Source organism: Mastigoproctus giganteus, chromosome 5, assembly GCF_048544385.1.
Source record: "Mastigoproctus giganteus isolate SK-2022 chromosome 5, ASM4854438v1, whole genome shotgun sequence".
NCBI classification, from domain to species: domain Eukaryota; kingdom Metazoa; phylum Arthropoda; class Arachnida; order Uropygi; family Thelyphonidae; genus Mastigoproctus; species Mastigoproctus giganteus.
Genome location: NC_143579.1, coordinates 11,445,728 through 11,465,978, shown reverse-complemented (window position 1 = coordinate 11,465,978; position 20,251 = coordinate 11,445,728). Strand labels below are relative to the sequence as shown.

Genomic DNA, 20,251 nt, shown 5'->3' with positions numbered 1-20,251 from the left:
TATTAGTACTGTGAAAACAAAAATAAAACTAGGAGTGTGTTATAGGCCTAATGACATGAATGAGTACAATGAGTACAGAGAAATAGAGTGGGCTATTTCTCTATACTCATTTCTCTGTATCAGAATGTCTTATAATGGGGGTTTTTAACTTCCCAGATATTGACTGCAACTTGTGGTTTGGTCACTCACACACTATAAGACTTCTGTGGATTTATTGGATGATTGTTTTCTGTAGTAGCAAGTTCAAGACGCAACCAGAGATTGTAATACTCTTGATCTTGTTATCAGTAGTGATCATTCGTGTATTAAGAATTTGCAGATAAAGGAACCACTAGGCAGCAGTGATCACAGTGTACTGATGTGGGATTTACTTAAAGAAATAATTACTATCAGAGGTAAAGGAAAGGGTTTTTGTTTCAGCATAGGTGACTAGTAGTCTCAGACAGTTTTTAAATTCTGTACAGTGGGATCAACTGACGATGTTACCAACAGTAAATTCTAAGTGGGAAGCATTCAGGGAATTAATCGTGGATGCTACTAAAAGTTTCATACCTATTAAGAAATACTGTTCAAGGTTTAGGCCTAAATGGTTATCTAATAAACTAATGAGACTTGTAACAGAGAAGAAAAATGCATGGGATTCATACAAATTATCAAGCGACTCAGAAGCATATGGCAGATATAAGTTAATCTGTAATCAGGTCACAAAGGAGGTTCGGCAGGCGAAGGCAGAGTACGAGAAATCCTTGGCAAAAGATGCTAAGAAAAACAGCAAGGATTCCTTTACTTCTATAAACTCTAAAAGGAAGGGGATGAATCTGATTGGTCCATTTGATATCGATGGTTCGACTGTTGATGATCTTGCTCAGATATCAAACAAACTGAATGAGTATTTTGCATCTACGTTCACACATGAGGAATTATTAAGGTTTGAAAATGGCAGAAGGTTATCAAATTGTAGCAGGATACTTAATGATTTTGTAATAACTGAGAGCAAAGTGGAGGAGAAATTGTTGAAGTTAAACACAAGAAAAGCACGTGGGGTGGATGGGATCTATCCAGTTATATCTTTCAGGTGGTAGATGACTTTCATCAACTGGTGAAATACCACCACTTTGCTTATTGGAGGCTTGAAGTGGTGAAACCCATTTTTAGTTTCTAGAGCAAAGTTTCCGGCATCCCCTCACCCCATACTTCTCCTTCAACCCATGCACGGTACTAAGTACTATAGGTTTTGATACCTTTCGTGTTTGGGGTTTTTATAAAAAAAAAAAAAAAAATTAAAGGAGGCGGCAAAGCAACTAAGCAAACCCTTAGCCATAATTATGAGAGCATCCTTGGACTCAGGGGAGGTTCCCACGGACTGGAGATGTGCAAATGTATCCCCAATTCACAAAGGGGTATCGAAGGGTGACACGAGTAATTATAGACCAGTTAGTTTAACTTCTGTTCCGGGTAAAATAATGGAGTCACTGGTTAAAGATGCATTGCAGGATCATCTAGACAAGACTGCAGCAATAATTCAGACACAGCATGGGTTTGTTAAGGGAAAGTCTTGTCTGACAAATTTGATAGGATATTATGATGTGGTTACAAAGGAACTGAATGCAAAAAATTATTTTGATATCATATATTTGGATTTCAGGAAAGCTTTCGACACTGTTGCGCATGGAAGACTATTGTACAAATTGGAGCAAAATGGTATTAAGGGTAAGTTGCTACAATGAATAAAAGGATGGTTAAGTGGGAGAAGACAGAGGGTGGTAATCAATGGGTGCTGCTCTTCATGGACTAATGTTATTGGAGTCCCACAAGGTTCGGTGTTGGGTCCACCGTTTTGTATATTTATCAATGATTTATCGATGAAGGTATATCAGGCTTAGTGGCGAAGTTCTCAGATGATACAAAGGTTGGCAGGGTTGTTAATGACAGTAATGGCAGTGTGCTACTGAAACAGGATCTAGATAATTTGGGCAGATGGGCTAAGAAGCGGCAACTGACGTTTACCCTTGACAAATGCAAAGTACTGCATATGGGTAGAAGTAACCCCAGAGAAATGTACCAACTGTGTGGTACTAAACTTAAGGTGGTAGAAAATGAAAAAGACCTGGGAGTAATTGTGCAGTCAGATATGAAGTTTTCTGAGCAATGCAGACAGGCTGCCAGGGCAGGTCATGGGGTTTTGTCAATGATATATAGGAATTTTGCTAGCAGGGAAAAGGAGGTGATTATCCCTCTGTATAAGGCAATGGTCAGGCCACACCTTGAGTACTGCGTATAGGTCTGGAGGCCTCATTTTAGGAAGGATGTAGATTTACTTGAGCGTGTACTGAGAAGGGCAACAAGATTGGTGAGGGGAATGAAGGGATCCTCTTACCAAGAGAGGCTTAAGTTCTGCAAATTGCAGTGGCTGGAGACTAGGCACCTGCGCGGTGATCTGATTAAGGTGTAAAAGGCCTTGAATGGGTTGAGCATGCTGAATTCTGATGGGATCCTACCACTTGTTCAGATTACGAACATAAGGGGACATAAATTCAAATTAAGAAAGGACAGATTTAGAATAGGTGTGTGGAACTTTGCCTTTAGCCAGTGGGTGGTTAATTCCTGGAACAAACTTCCATCTGTCGTTGTGGAAGTTGATAGGTTGAATAAATTTAAGGAGGAACTGGACAGGCATTTGGAGGGAATGGTGTGATTTTTTTTGCTCATACACTTGCTTTCTTGCATCACATGCCACTACTATGTACAAAAAAGGGCAACGAGATTGGTGGGAGGGGAAAAATAAAGGGATCCTCTTACCGAGAGAGGCTTAAGTTCTGCAAATTGCAGTGGTTGGAAACTAGGCACCTGCAAGGTGATCTGATTAAGGTGTATAAGGCCTTGAATGGGTTGAGCACGCTGAATTCTGATTGGATTCTTCCACTTGTTCAGATTACAAACCTAAGATGGCATAAATTCAAATTAAGGAAAGACAGAGGTAGAATAGATGTGCAGTAATTTGCCTTTAGCCAGCGGGTGGTTAATTGCTGGAACAAACTTCCATCTGTCGTTGTGGAAGTTGATAGGTTAAATAAATTTAAGGAGGAACTGGACAAATATTTAGAGAGAATTGTTTTGTAAAATTTTTGTTTTTTTTTTTTTTTTTTGGCTGATGCTGCATAAGCTCATACACTTGCTTTCTTGCATCATATGCCATTACTACTATTACTAGTACAGAGAAGGGCAACAAGATTAGTGAATGGAACAAAGGGTTTCTCTTATGAAGAAATGCTTAAATTTTGCAGATTATAGTGTTTGGAAACTAGGCAGCCGTGAGGTGATCTGATCGAGGTGTATAAAGTTTTGAATGGTTTGAGCATGCTCAACGCTGATGGGATCCTTCCTCTTGCTCAGAATAATCACCTGAGAGGCCATTAATTCAAATTGAGAAAGACAGTTGTAGGATAGATGTGCAGAAGTTTACCTTTAGCCAGCAGGTGTTGATTGCTGGAACAAACGTCCATCTGTCATTGTAGAAGTTGATAGCTTAAACAGATTCAAGGCAGAACCAGACAAACATTTGGAGCGAATGGATAGGTGAAATGAGAAGGGGGGGGGGGCGTTTGCTAATGCTACATAAGCTTGCTTTCTTGCATCATGTGCCCTTGCTAGTGCTAATGCTAATATCATTGTGGAAGTTGAAACCTTAAATAAACTCAAGGAGGAACTGGACAAACATTTAGAGGGAATGGATGTGTGAAATTGGGGTTTTTATTTATTTATTTTATTTTTTTGGCTGTTACTGTATAAGCTTGCTTTCTTGCATCACATGCCTCTGCTAATGCTAATGCTCTCCCTCCTTCAATTAAATTCTGCTGTCCACATCTTAACAATATTAAGGAACATGCATCTTCTGCTAATGTTGTAAACATATTCTTATGAATTGCCTTTTGCATTAGTCCCTTTTTTCTCAAATATTGGATGACAACTGTGACTGATTTTGTCCACCTTTTATCATTCACAACTTTGTTGACTTTAGGACCTGTAATTAAAAAGTATATTAAAAACTGCATGAAATTTGATAGGTTACTATTTTAGGTGTTATACATTTTAACTATGGAAATTTTTTATTTAACACTTTACCACTATCCTTTCATACTCCGTATGAAAACTTTTAAACCACTCGTTGTATTTAAGATTAAGCCTGTTTTGTTTAAAAGAAGAATACTGATCAATTATAATAATATTATTAATGAACTATTTAATCATATAAACATTGCTCAGGAGAAATAAATAGAATTATGAAAATCCACTATTATTTAAATTCATAGTCTATTTTCATGTTCTTACCAGTTTTTAGTCTCCCAAGTTTAAAACCAATATTTTCCAGTGTTTTAGCCAAACCAACCGCTGGACTATCTCCCAAACGACCAGCAGGAAAAGATTCAAGACCAATATTAATTTGCCCACGCAGGAATGTTCCAGTTGTCAAAACAACCATTTTCCCTAAAATTTCTTTTCCACCATCTATAGAAATGGAAACTAAAATTTAAGCTTATCTGAAATGGTTATTCTTCTCTTTCTTTTTTTTTTTTAATGTAAAAAAAGAAGCCCAAAACTGTAATTAGAGTACAAGGACTTAATTTAATTAAATAAAAATAAGCATCATTTAATTTAAATTAATATTTATATTATATATAACATATATTTAATTTATGAAATAAGAGAATCTATATACAGTAGAATAATGATTAGAAAGGAAGAACTTGTTCATCCTTTATAATCATTATTTGTCCATTTGAATTTTATGACTTTCTGATCTTTTAACTCTTTTGCTTCCGATTTTTAACTTTTCTAATTCTTCTTTAATAATATTCGTCAAGTCCCATTCTGCTATGACTCCTGTGGATAAACTTAACATAATACAGTAGACTCTCAATTTTCTGGGATAGATGGTAAAAAAAATATTCCTGGTTAATCCAAAAATACAGTAAGTCCCCGACATATGTAAGAGATATGTTCCAGGACTTCTTGTGTAAGTTGAGATTTGCATAACTCGGGAATGACTAATAAAATATTGCTACTATATCCCTGATATGCCAAAATTACAAAAACTACATAATATCCTCATAAGAATGAAGAAAAATAGTTATATATTTTTAATTAGGGCAATTAAAAACTTTATCTGGAGACAGCAGTGAAGTAGCCAGAGTGGCACATAAGAAAAGAAAACAAAGTAAGAAAAATTGCACGTTATTGTACAGTAATGTAAAAACTGGTATGTATTTCATAGCCTTAGTTATTATTATAGTCGACCTTCATTGGTGCCGACTGCTTCTCATATTCTGTCTTTCTCCTTTATTGTATTAACCATTGCCATTGACAAATCTGAATTCTGCGCAATACTTGTTAATGTTTTGATATTTTCATATATCCTTATTATTTTAATTTTCTGATCCAAATCGATTGCTTTCCTTTTCTTGATAGATTACTAGTACTGCTGTCACTTATTCTCTTAGTCGGCACCGTTATAATGGTCAAAACAAAATTTCTTAAAAAGAACTTCACAGGGTAAGGTGAAAACTCATTATTATCACCGAGCTCAAATTTTACTAAAGCACATTTCTGGAGGTCACTGCCATAAAACAATAAAAACAATTTGCACTTTTCGGGATACTGGACTTTTCTGTTACTGTAATTAATTATAAACGGGTAGTAAACTCGATCTTATTGAATTTGTGATTAATACCGATTAATAATACTGATTAATACCGATAGCTGGAATTCTGTGAGTTGTTACATTATGGTGAAATGTGTGTCTCCTTCACTTGAAATCTTCAGTCATATAAAGAAATTATAAATAACGTAATGTAAGTTCTAAGCTAAGTAAGTCGGGGGATGTGCGGTATCAAAAAATGTTCAGCAACCTATGTAAAAAATATGGCGATATATAAAGAACTTACCAGGCACTACTCGCGTGTCCAATACGATGCTTCCCTTTATTTTTACAATGTCGCATTTGGTTTGGTCACCAACATTATAATGGTTCTTTAGAGATTTAACGGTTGCACCGCTTTCAAACTTTTGAATAATTTCAAGTTTTTGTTTAAATGAAAACACAGCTCTTGCATTTGTCCATCATTTTTGCAATTTCTAAACAAAAAAAAAAGTAACTATAAAAAAAAAATTCCGACATCCTTGACGTGCATAACAAAACAAAATTTGTCCTTTTGCGGTGCGATGGAACACAACAATCGATGCAACGCACTAAAACAAATTAAACATTTGTTCTTTTTTTTTTTTTGAGCGGCGGATAATAGTAATAGCGGCATGCGATGCAAGAAAGCAAGCATATGAGCTTATGTAGCATCAGCCAAAAAAAAAAAAAATTCTCACAACCATGCCCTCTAGCTGCTTCTCTAGGCCAATTGTTGAATTGGTCTGCTCAGCATAAGCTGGAGGTCTCTGCAGAGAAATCTGTAGCAGTGCTTCTGAGGGGGGCACCTCAGTGAAACTCGACCTCCTTTGTGTCGTTCTGGTGATTTCTCGCTTAGAGTGGTTAATAAGACCAGGTACCTGGGTGTTGTCCTGGGAGAGCGACTTTCTATGGTAGCTCATGCTGCCTTTGTCCGAGATAAGGTGAAACGATTATATGCCAAGCTCCAGCGAGTTACGCGTGTTGAATGGGGTATAAAGGGTGGTGCCCTCCACTTACTTTATGATAACATCTTTATTCCGATTCTGACTTACGCTGCTGGGGCTTGGGGAGGGTATATAGAACATTCTCATGTTCGTAGAATCTTGTCTTCGGCACAGAGGTTTGCTCTCTTAGGTATAACCAGGGCTTGCAGAACTGTTTCCACAGATGCCTTGTGCGTCCTTGCAGGGAAGATGCCTGCGGAGTTGGTTGTGGCACAGTTTGCTTTACGGTATGCCCTTAAGCGGGGGATTACCAGAGTGATTTTTGGCGTCCAGTCGTGCCCGGTGGGGCGGTTGGCTGGTTTCCCTGATATAACAGCAGAACGGGGGCGAATCAATGTTGAGTACCATATGGCAATTCCAATGGACAAACTCTGAGAAAGGTCGTCATTTGTATACCTTTATGCCCTTGGTCCATATAGTGAGTAGGGAGCGACGCTCCTGGCTCCAATTTGGGTTTGCAGCTGCTGCCGTCGTTACGGGGCATGGCTTGAGGTCAAGGCTGTTTCATTTGGGGTTGACCCTTACGGAGTTCTGTGAGTGTGGAGAGACTGAGACTGGCCTTCATATCTTGCTATATTGTCCTCTATATGAGGATTTAAGAGCGAGGTTGGACTTTGGGACACTGGCTCTCACTGAAGTTAATTTGATGTATATTTTTGATAATTATGAATTCTTTTGTTCTTTTTTAAGATTTGCTAAGCTGGCTTATAGTCGCTGCCGGGCGATACCCGGATGGTAGTAGTGACCTACCTCCTCGTGGTGGGGACGGTAACTTGTGGTGAGAGGTGTGATTGCCCATCCCCACCACAAGGCTGAATGGTCGATTAATGTTATTTTGTTTGTTTGATTTGAGTTGACCATTTGGTCTTTATATATTGGTTTTTACAACTAAGGTTGAGACTGATATACTAAATGAGAATTGGTTGCATATGGATGAAAATCCGGGTGGCAACTGAGATGGAAGCTCACTCGAATGAAAAAAAAAAAAAAAAACCATGCCCTCTAAATGTTTGTCCAGTTCTGCCTTAAATTTATTTAATCTATCAACTTCCACAACGACAGATGGAAGTTTGTTCCAGCAATTAACCACCCGCTGGTTAAAGGCAAATTTCCACACATCTATTCTACAGCTGTCTTTCCTCAATTTCAATTTATGTCCCCTTAGGTTCATAATCTGAACAAAAGGAAGAATCCCATCAGAATCCAGCATGCTGAACCCATTCAAGGCCTTATACACCCTAATCACATCACCTCGCAGGTGCCTAGTCTCCAGCCAGTGCAATTTGCAGAACTTAAACCTCTCTCTCTTAGTAAGAGGATCCCTTCATTCCCCTCACCAATCTTGTTGCCCTTCTCTGTACATGCTCAACCAAATCTACATCCTTCCTAAAATGAGGTCTGCAGACCTGTACGCAGTACTCAATGCGGGGCCTGACCATTGCCTTATACAGAGGGACAATCACCTCCTTTACTCTGCTAGCAAAACCCTTGTATATCATTGACATAACCCCATGCCTGTGTACTTTGCTCAGAAAACGTCATATCTGGCTGCACAATTACTCCGAGGTCTTTTTCATTTTCTACCGCCCTAAGTGTAGTACCGCACAGTTGGTATGTTCCTCTGGGGTTACTTCTACCCATATGAAGTACTTTGCATTTGTCAATGTTAAACTTGAGTTGCCACTTTTCAGCCCATCTGTCCAAATTTTCTAGATTCTTTTTTATATGAAAATTCCAAACACGAGAGGTGTTGAAACTTATAGTACTTAGTACCGTGCTTGGGTTGTAATTTCAGAAGACGAAAGAAGAGATTTGTTGACATTAGACTTAAACTTCGGTAGACTGTAATTTTCAGGAAATACATATGAAGGAAGGCTGTTCCAGAAAACAGCAGTTGAATGAATAAACGAGGAAGATGAAAAGTTGGCTCTGTGAGTTTGAAGTTGGACAGTAAATGGACATTGGCGCCACATGTTTGACTAAAGTTGGACAAGAGTTGGCGGCACATGTTCAGACTGTTTTGGAAGAGAGAGTGGGAATTATAGAAGCCAATTCAGAAGAACCGTGCCCATGGAAGTATCTGTAGAAAGGGCATGCAGCAGAAACGTCTATGACACAGCGAGTGAACAGACTCTGTTAGAGAGGAGTCATAAATTAACCTATCTGCCCTCTTCTGAATGGAATCTAGAAGCCTGAGAAAGGTTTTGAGGGCACCGCCCCAGATGTGGGAACAATATTCCATGGTAGGGCGGATTTGCGATTTGTACAGAGTGAACATCTGTTTGGAAGAAAAGGAACACCAAGAGCAAAAGTGAAAACCAAGTTTTTTAGATGCAGAGGAAGCAATATTTGTAATATGCTTGTGACAATTGTTTGTTTGTTATTTGATTTTTAGGAGCATTAGCAACTAAGGCCATATTGCTCCGGGAATATGCGGTGGTCATTCCCTGAATTTTTCCGCATCCTCCGTATTTGGTGGTGACGGGCTCGAACCCCGGTCTAATCAAGAAGCATGTGCTATGCACTGCTGCTCCTTCCCACCTGGCTACGGAGATGCCTGCTTGTGCCAAGAGAGATTATAAGTCAGCATAATCCCCAAAAGAGATATATCATTTTCCCTAGAAATCGGAGTGTCACTAAAGATAAGCATAGGAGCAGAAGAATACTTTTTGCGAGATATAAGACAAGACTGAGTTTTAGAAGGATTGAAATCAACTACGTTGCCTTTGCCCCACTGGAGATCAGCATTGATCTCCAGTGGGCAAAGGCAAAGTTGAGCAGGGCAAAGTTTCTCAAAATGGAAAGTGGAATGCAATGTGCTATCATCGGCAAAACTATGGATAGGATTTCCAGCCAATAAAAGAAGGTCATTAATAAAAAAGAGGAAAAGAGTGGGGGGAAAGAACTGAACCTTGGGAGACACCAGCATTAGTAGAGATGTTAGAAGATAGAGAGCCATCTACCATCACCTTCAGTGAGTGATCAGAGAGAAAACTGGATAACAAATTACAAAAAAACAGTTAGAAAACCATAAATGGAAGCTTATTTAGAAGACCTTTATGCGAAATACGATCGAAAGCCTTTGAGATGTCAAGAGCAACTGCTTGTGTTTCACCGAACTAATGGGTAACATAAGCCAGAATATCACCGGTGGATCGACACTAACGGGATCCATGCTGGCAATCATTGATCAGACGGAAGGTTTCAAGGTAGTTTAAGAGTTGGCAGTTAATAGTTTTCTCCATTACTTTATAAAGAGTAGAAATAATTGCAATGGGATGATAACTGGATGGGAGGGATTTGTCTCCCTTTTTAGGAACTGGCTGGATATGAGCAAATTTCCAAGCAGAAGGAAAAACACCTTTGGAATACGAGAGAGAGCAAAATGTGGCAAAAAACACGAGTAAGTTCAGCAGCACAGGTTTTTAGAACAAGTGGAGAAATACCATCAGGACCTGGAGCTTTCTTAGCACCAAGATTCTTCAAAATCCTTCTGACATCCTTTTGACGGAAGTCCATAAGAGGCATTGAATGGAGCGTGTTGGGAATGGTGGGAGGTGTTGTACCAAGATCATTAACATATGAGGTGGAAGAAAAAATGGGATGCTAGTAGGTCAGCTTTATCCTTGGCTGATGTGACAACAGAACCATTTGGTTTTGAGAGAGGTGAGAGCAGAGATGAACAAAAATTGCGGCCAATAGCTTTGGCAAGAGACCAGAATGCTCGGCCACCATTAGGACAAGAAGCAAGTTTTCTACTCTTAGCCCTGTTCAAAATTTTGTTTGGACTGGTTAATAACTGCTTTACAATTGACGCAAGCTTTGTTGTATGCTGTTGTTATTTGGTTTTTAAAGAGCATTAGAAACTAAGGCCATATTGCTCTGGGGATATGCTGTGGTCATTCCCTGACCTTTCCGCATCCTCCGTATTTGGTGGTCACGGGCTCGAACCCCGGCTTAATCAAGAAGCGTGTGTTACACACTGCTGCTCCTACCCATCTGGCTACGGAGGCGCCCGCTCTGGTGTAAGCAGAAAATGAAACTGAACAATTGGAAACAAGCCAATTACGATATGCAACATTCTTCTCTTGAACAGCCTTAGCACATTTATTGGCAAACCAAGGTTTAGATAAAGGACTAGATTTTAAAGTGGAGTGTGGAATAAAGGATTCCATTCCTACTAGAATAATTTCACTGGTACGATCTGAGCAAACGTTGACATCCGAAGTTTTTTAAACAGTAATCCAACGAAGGAAAAGAAATCTCGCAGGACATCCCATTTTGAATTATTGTAATGCCAAACAACATGAGGTTGGGAATAGCAATGAGATAAAGGCTCCATTGGAGAAGAGACAATCACCAAGTTGTGATCTGAGGTGCCTAAAGGACCACTCATTTCGACTGTGTACTTAGAAGGGTTGTTTTTGAGAAAAAGATCAAGCATGTTGGCTGTATGATAGGATTGTCCGGTATTCTTGTCAGTAAATGAACAATCTGTGCAAAGTCATTAGTAATTACAAAAGCCTCAGCATCTTGACCAACTGGGTCGGTGTGACTAGAAAATGGAAGCCATCTGGAGTTGTGAACATTAAAATCACCAAGGAAAATTACCTCACTGTTAGGAAAGTTGGACTGGAGAAAGTCAAGTTGCAAAGGAGGAAGTCATAGAACTCCAAGTGATTAGTGAAGTTAGGAGAACAGTAGAGACAACAGATGAATTTGACATAATGAGGTAAAGAGATTTTAAGCCAGAGAAGATCGAAAAGAGGGGATTCCAAATTATCAAGTCTCTGACAGGGAATATTGGAACGGACATTTCCACAAGTACTACCTTTGAGGCGAAAGGAATCATACAGCGAATAATTTGGGCAACTGAGATGAGCAGTAGTTGAATCAACTGATAACTGAAATTCTGTCAGAAAAAGTACATGGGGGTTTGGCAGGCTACAAATGGAAATGAACATCGTTGAGATTATAATTGAGACCACATATATTTGTGAAATGAACTAGGAAGTGTTCAGGAGTTTTAGATCTTTTCTTAAGGTTACTCTATTAATATTGCAGTAGCACACTGCTCTTACTCTCATTAACAACCCTGCCAACCTTTGTATCATCTGCAAACTTCGACACTAAGCCTGATATACCTTCATCAATATCACTGATAAATATACAAAACAGTGGGCTCAACACCGAACCCTGTAGAACTCCACTAATAACATTAGTCCACGAAGAGCAGCACCCACTGATTACCACCCTCTGTCTTCTTCCACTAAACCACCATTTTATCCATTGTAGCAACTTATCCTTAATACCATTCTGCTCCAATTTGTACAGTAGCCATCTATACGCAACAGATTTTTACACCGACCATGAACTGCTAGCAGCAACAATTAAATGGATTTTTAAAAATACGAAGCCAACGAACAATAGAACAATGCTAAACATATCAAGATTTGAAGACGATAAAATAAAGGAAATTTATGGAAAAACACTACAAGAAAATCAAAAGATATAAACTATTCATCACCTATGGAAAATATATGGGAGAAAACTACAAATGACTAAGGTTGCAACTTTATGAAACCTTGAGAACTAAACCAAAACCAAACAATTTACAACAGAAATTTTAGACATATGGACAGAAAAAAGTCAAACGAAAGACCTCTTAAACAAAACTAGTGAACAAAAAAGGGAAAATTACAAAACCATAAAAAACAAGATAGATTACCTATGTAAAGTCACTAAAAGGAAATGGTTCAAAAATAAAGCAAAGCTGTGCGAAATAAGAGGCAAATACATAAATGGGTTGACTACTGATGATCATGCTCAGGTAGAGGATAAACTGAATGAGTATTTTGCATCTACATTCACACATGAGGAGTTATTCAATGAGGGGAGTGCCAGAAGCTTATCAAATGCTAACAGGGAGCTAAGTGATTTTGTAATAACTGAGAGCAAAGTGGAGGAGAAATTGTTGAAGTTAAACATAAAAAAGGCATCTGGGGCAGATGGAATCTATTCAGTTGTAATGAAGGAGGCAGCAAGGGAAGTAAGCAAACCCTTAGCCATAATTATAAGGGCATCCCCATGAACTGGAGGTGTGCAAATTAGCATTAGCATTAGTAGAGGCATTTGATGCAAGAAAGCAAGCTTATGCAGCATCAGCCAAAAAAAAAAAAAACCACTTCCACTTCACCCCTCTGTTCGTTCAAAATACCTGTCCAGCTGACCCTTAAACTTATTTAGGCTATCAACTTCCACGACAAAGGATGGAAGTCTGTTCCACCAACCAACCACCCGCTGGCTAAAGGCAAATTTCCACACGTCTATCCTACATCTGTCTTTCCTCAATTTGAATTTATGCCCTCTCAGGTGATTATTCTGAGCGAGAGGAAGAATCCCATCAGCATTGAGCATGCTCAAACCATTCAAGGCTTTATACACCTCTATCAGATCACCTCGCTGGTGCCTAGTCTCCAGACACTGTAATTTGCAAAACTTAAGCCTTTCTTCCTAAGAGCACCCCTTTGTTCCATTCACTAATCTTGTTGCCCTTCTCTGTACTTGTTCCAGCAGCTCTACATCCTTCTTGAAATGAGGCCTCCAGACCTGTATACAGTACTCTAGGTGTGGCCTGACCATTGCCTTATACAAGGGAATAATCACCTCCTTATCCCTGCTAGAAAAATTCCTATATATCATTGACTATTGTCACCATGAGCTACTCTTGAAGCCCATCTGCACTGCTCAGAGAACTTCATATCTGCCTGCACAACCACCCCCAGGTCCCTTTCATTCTCTACCACTGTCAGTGTAATACCACAGAGTTGATACGTTGCTCTGGGGTTGCTGTTTCCCATGTGTAGTACTTTACATTTGTCAATGTTAAACTTCATTTGCCACCTCTCAGCCCATCTGCTCAACCTTTCCAGATCCTGTTGCAGTAGCATAGTGTCAGTAGTGTCCTTGACAACCCTCCCAACCTTCGTATTGTCTGCAAACTTCGACATTAAGCTTGATATACCATCATCAATATCATTTATGAATACAGAAAACAATAATGGACCCAACACTGAGCCCTGAGGGACTCCACTAATAACATTAGTCCACGACGAGCAGTGTTCATTGATTACCACTCTCTGTCTTCTCCCCTCAGCCACCCCTTTATCCACAGCAGCAATTTGCCTCCAATGCCACACCGCTCCAATTTGTGCAGCAGTCTTCCATGTGCAACAGTATCAAAAGCCTTTCTAAGATCCAAGTATATAATATCAAAGTTATTCCCTGCATCCAGTTCCTTTGTGACTGCATCATAGTATCCAATCAAATTGGTCAGGCAAGACTTCCCCTTAACAAAACCATGCTCTGTCCGAGCTATAGCTGAAGTCTTGTCTAAATGATCCTGCAGTGCTTCTTTAACTAGTGCCTCCATTAATTTTCCGGGAACAGAAGTTAAACTCACAGGTCTATAATTACTTGTGTCAGCCTTTGATCCTCCTTTGTGAATTGGGGTGACATTTGCACATCTCCAGTCTGTAGGTACCTCCCGAGTCCAAGGAAGCTCTCATAATTATGGCCAAGAGTTTGCTTACTTCCTTTGCTGCTTCCTTTAATATAACTGGATAGATCCCATCCACCCCGGGTGCCTTTCTTGTGTTTATCTTCAACAATTTCTCCTCCACTTTACTCTCAGTTATTACAAGATTCTCTAGCTTACTGCTAGAGTTGAATACACCTCTGGCTTTCCCCTCGCTAAATAACTCCTCATGTGTGAATGTCGATGTAAAATATTCATTTAGTTTGTTAGCTACCTGAGCAGGATCATCAACAGTTGACCCATCGATATCAAGTGGACCAATCTGATTCATCCCCTTCCTTCTAGAGTTTACAAAAGTAAAGAACTGTTTGCTGTTTTTCTTTGCATCCCTTGCTAAAGATTTCTCGTAATCTGCCTTCGCCTGCTTAACCTCCTTTGTAACTTGGTTACAGATCAACTTGTATCTATCATAGGCTTCTGTGTCATGTGTTAATTTGTATGTATCCCATGCATGTTTCTTCTCTGTCATATGCCTCATCAGTTCATCTGACATCCATTTAGGCCTAAACCTTGAACAATATTTCTTTGGTATGTAAAGCCTAGTAGCTTCCAAGCTAAGTTCTTTGAATGCTTCCCATTTTGCATTTGCTGTTGGTAACATCATCAGTTGGTCCCACTGTATAGAATTTAAATACTGTCTCAGTCCATCGTAGTCACCTCTACGAAAGCAATAACCCTTCCCTTTACCTCTAATGGTAGTTACCTTTTTGAGTAAATCCCACTTCAGCACACTGTGATCACTGCCACCTAGTGGTTCATTTATCTGCAGATTCTTAATGCATGAAGAATCACTGCTGATAATCAAATCAAGAGTATTCCTCCCTCTAGTTGCCTCCTGAACATGATGATGTAGAAAACAATTATCCAATAAATCTACAAAAGTCTTGCTAGTGTGTGAGTGACCAGCCCCCAAATTCCAGTCAATATCTGGGAAATTAAAATCTCCCATTATAAGACTCTCTGATTTACTGGCCCACTCTATTTCCCTGTACAGTTTCTTATTATACTCATCAGAGTCATTAGGCCTATAGCACACTCCTACTCTCAATTTTGATCTCCCAATGCTTATGTCACACCTAACTGACTCGACACTGCACTGTCCAGTGATGTCCACTGGCTTCCCTTCCTTGGATTTTATGTATTTCTTAACTAATAGCATAACCCCTCCTCCCTTCCTATCCAGTCTATCCTTTCTGTAGACGTTGTACTCCCCAAATTCCAGTTCTGCATTCCTTATATCTGTGTGACACCACGTCTCTGATATCTCAACAATATCTGCCTTTGATGTTTTGAGCAATACCTAAAATTCATCAAATTTATTTACTAAACTCCTAGCATTGGTGTACACGCAAGTATACATGCACCTATTTCTATTCTTAGCTACCCTAACACAACCCATGTGTTTACTTGTACCGCAATGACTCCCGGCAGTCTCTGAAATATCCTGCATCTTGTTTTTCAGGCTTCTGCTCATTCCAATAGAAGCAGTGCAAGAATCTCTTTCACCTCTGCCAGTGGCTACTGTTAATCTATTCGTCTTTGTCTCACCAAATGTATCACTAATTCACCAAGGAGGTTCAAAAGGTGACACAAATAACTACAGGCCTGTTAATTTAACTTGTGTTCCAGGGAAAATAATGGAATCACTGGTTAAAGAAACAATGCAGGATCATCTAGAGTCTTCTGTTTTAGCTCAGACACAGCATGAGTTTGTTAAGGGGAAATCTCGACTGACCAATTTGATTGGATACTATGATGTAATCACAAAGGAACTGAATGCAAAGAATAATTTTGGTATCATATACAGTAATACCCCGACTTACGCTACTCCGACTTACGCGAACTCAGAGTTACGCGGTTCTTGATTTTTTCGTTTGGCAACGCTGCCGCCCACTATCTTCAAGGTCGATTTTCATATGTTATCGATATACGGTGAGACGGCGGAGAATGAGAGCGAAAGATGAACAAAATTCAACTTTGCTGCTTTTATGTTTTTTATATCAGTGAAGGGGAAACACATTTCACCATAATAACGTAAAAACCAACACAATTCCAGCTATCGGTATAATCGCAAATGCAATTAGATCGAGTTTACTACCAGTTTATAACAGATTTCACTAGCAGAAACGCAACTGGATTTTTATTGTTTTATGGTAGTAACCCCTAGAAATGTGATGTGTTAATAGTGTATCTCTGCCTTTATGGTGTTGTTTATTCAGTTGCTACATGCGCGCAGATTTGTTTATGCGTATCAAGCGTGCCTCCTTGTTTTGTAATTGTGCTTTATTCCCTAAAAATGAGTAAAATACTTAATTAAAAGGTGTGAAAAGGAAGCGTCCTGGTGAAGACACTGCAGATTCAGAGAGAAAAAGAAAAGCAATTATCGATAAACAGAGGCAGACTGGATCAAAAATTCTTACCCGGAAAAATTTATAGTGACCTCATACTATGGTTTATGGCCAAAATCACACTGGCCCACCGGGGTTTCCCTGGTAAGGCTTATGGCCAGTCCGCCTCTGTCGATAGAGAAAAAATATAAAATTGTGAAACGCTTTGAGCGAAATGAAAGACCATGTAATATTGCACGTGCTACAGGCCTAAACGAAGCAACGGCGAAAAGCACATGACAATTGCAAACTTGACAGGTTGAAAATTGAAAAGGGCTCAATTGTAAAGGGCTTAAAAATTTTAGAAAACATAGACTCCAACGAAGAACGCGTTATAGCTACAAAGCAAGGAATAAAAAAATTATTAGCTTGCTACGAAGAAATTCTGCGTGAAAAAAAGAACGCGCTGTGTCGTCAGACGAATTTGTTAGATTTTATGAAGCCATCGACATCGAAATAACTTTTTAACGTAAGTCATTTGTTTTTTAATACATATTTTGTATTAATATGTATAAAGAACTGCAATTTTATTAATATTTTTCTTCTAAACTAGTGTTTTTTGTTAGTCCTTGGTCCCAATTAAGCAAAATTTATATGTATTTATATGCAAAGTTGTACCCCGACTTACGCGAATTCGACTTACGCGATTTTCGTCAGACCCACCTATCGCGTAACTTCGGGGTATTACTGTACTTGGGTTTCAGGAAAGCTTTTGATACTGTTGCACATGGAAGACTGTTGTACAAATTGGAGAGGTATGGCATCAAGGGTAAGCGGCTACAATGGAAAAAGGGATGGTTGAGCGGGAGACAACAGAGAGTGGTAATCAATGGACAGTGCTCTTCATGGACAAATGTTATTAGTGGAGTTCCCCAGAGTTCAGTATTGGGCCCATTGTTGTTTTGTATTCAATGATATTGATGAAGGTATATCAGGTTTAATGTCCAAGTTTGCAGATGATACAAAGGTTGGCACAGTTGTTAACGACAGTAATGACAGTATGCTACTCCAACTGGATCTAGATAAGTTGGGAAAATGGGCTGAGAAGTGGCAACTGGAGTTTCATTGACAAATGCAAAGTACTGCATATGGGTAGCAATAACTGAAGAGAGTACCAACTGGGTGGTACTACACTCAGGGAAGTGGAAAGTGAAAAAGACCTGGGGGTAATTGTGCAGCCAAATATGAAGTTCGCTGAGCAGTGCAGATGAGCTGCCAGGGCAGGTCATGGAGTCTTGTCAATGATATATAGGAATTTTGCTAGCAGGGACAGGGAGGTAATAACGCCATTATAAAAGACAATGGTTTTTTTTTTTTTTTTTGTTAGTTGTTGGTGCATCGGCTTCTGTTGCCATAATGCACCTCGCAAAGTTTTTACACTACAAAATCTACTCTGCTCCAAGCCCAAGGCGGGATTCGAATCCAAGACCTTTGGGTTGCCAGGCAGGTACTTTACCCACCTGGCTAGACCGGTTGGCAAGGCAATGGTCAGGCCACACCTAGAGTACTGTATACAGGTCTGGAGGCCTCATTTCAAGAAGGATGTAGAGTTGCTAGAACGAGTACAAAGAAGAGCAACAAGATTGGTGAGCTAATGCTAATATTATTCAATGTCAAAAGCCCTCCAATAAACCACTTGATAAAATTCATTTATCAAGTAAAGTGGGTAAAGTGCCTACCTGGCAACCCAAAGGTCGCGGGTTCGAATCCCGCTTGGATCAGAGTAAAATGCAAAAACTTTGGGAGGTGCATTATGGCCACAGAAGCCAATGTGCCAACAACTAAAAAATAAAAAAAAAAAAACTACAATGGAGGCTGTTATCTAAATAGGGACTCAACCCATGTCAAATGAAAGAGAAGGATGATGATTTTATGTTAAGGTCAGCCATCAAAATACAAGTACACAATTTTTTAAAGGGATATTTTTTCAAAAGTTTTTTTTTTTTTTTTAAAGGAAACGAAAAGTAACTTCATATAAGCAAGCAGAAAAAATATACACATTTAGAATAATAAAACTGATAAAAGCAGACAATCTCTTAAACAAGACCTCTAAAAAAAAAACTCCACTTTAGCAGCAATATGCAGAAGCCTAAAACTTTATTCAAACAACAAAACATAAAAGGCTCAAAATTCAAACAACAAAACAAAAAAAGGCTTTCTGTCTTGTAGCTGTATCTCTTACTACTACAAAAATTCTATAAAATACATTTACAGAGGTTTCTCTTTAATTTTTTGCTATTTTCGTTATGAGCCATTTTAAATATAGTATTTGGAAAAATTCTGTACATGCTTTGTGTTCTTTATTAAATGTGTATTCCCAAGCTTTTCCCACAATGTTTGGTATTTCAGTAACAAGAAAATGTAATATTAGACCATAGAGGATTTACCCTTTCAAAGGTACAGTACGTCAACTTCTTTTTTTGTTTTTTTGCCTTGAATATTTGTGCTCAATCATATATTCACTCTATATATAAGTAAACCCCCTTTTCAACCTATATCTTTCACATAGTGGCATATTATCATAAAATTTGCATTAAGAATCACTCTACTTTTTAATTCAATTATTTCTGCTCTGTTTTTTGTTACTGTGCATATAATAAAATGTCATGTTTACTTTTACATTTTATTATATGCACAGTAACCTGTAAAGAAAGTAGCAGGCATATACAGCACTCCCCTATGTAGATGGTCATGAAACCAAAATCTATACGTAACAATATTATTGCTCATATTGATGCATCATCCTTTCAAGGATTTAGGCCAGATGGCCTGGTCTGTCATATTGATGCTATATTTGTATATCTGTGTATCTCCTATGTTAACACTCTCCAAGTGATCACCCTGCAGGAAGTAGGGTGAATCATCCAGATACAGTACACTCATAGACACGACCAGGCCGCCAGGATAATACATCAGAAGTAGCACAAAAATACCAGTTGATCAAAGAAAGTGTACTATATTACAAGTACGACCTCAGGTAGTAACTAGAGACCACTATTTGCAAACTATACTGGGATTGTGCCATAATAACAGAAAAGACAAGACTGCACAACAGATCAGACATAACCCTCATCTACAAGAAGGAAATGGCTGCCTACTTGATCGACATAGCAGGGCCCAACACAAGCAACCTCCAGAAACCTACGAGGAAAAGATCAGGAATTACACAGAGCTAAGACAGGAGTCAAAGAAATGTAGCATATGGAACAAGTAATGACAATCCTGATCATGGTGCTAAAGCACCTCCATAAGAACCTAGCAGCAATAGGCTACCCAGAGAACACTAACAGAAAGCTGAGATCCTGAACACCTGTAGGATAGTAAGAGAGTTCCTTAACCAACAGTAATAAAAATAAAAATAGTAACTGGGCACAACCAACCGCCCATGCACTTGGTACTAATACCCATCACAGGGCAGAAAAAAATCCCATAAAGGAGAAAAAGGTTTTATAATGATAATATTTAAGATTTTACTCTAAAAATTAGGTTACATACATAAATGCTTGCAATTTAATATTCCTGTGTTTAGTTTATTTTCAAATAATAAGTATATGGGAAGTCAAAAACTTTTCAAATACCCCTCTAT

At 38.8% G+C, this 20,251-nt stretch overlaps 1 protein-coding gene across 4 annotated transcripts in view; it reads right to left on the bottom strand.

Annotated features, from left to right (window-relative positions):
- The window catches only part of LOC150085171 (5-taurinomethyluridine-[tRNA] synthase subunit MTO1, mitochondrial), a 421,026-nt gene that overhangs the window by 358,039 nt on the left and 42,736 nt on the right, over positions 1–20,251 (bottom strand). For all 4 annotated transcript variants that reach the window (XM_090373908.1, XM_090373907.1, XM_090373910.1 and 1 more), the window contains exon 6: positions 4,330–4,506. In XM_090373908.1, coding sequence (XP_090230034.1) covers positions 4,330–4,506 — 177 coding nt within the window. The remainder of the gene's footprint in view (positions 1–4,329; positions 4,507–20,251) is intronic.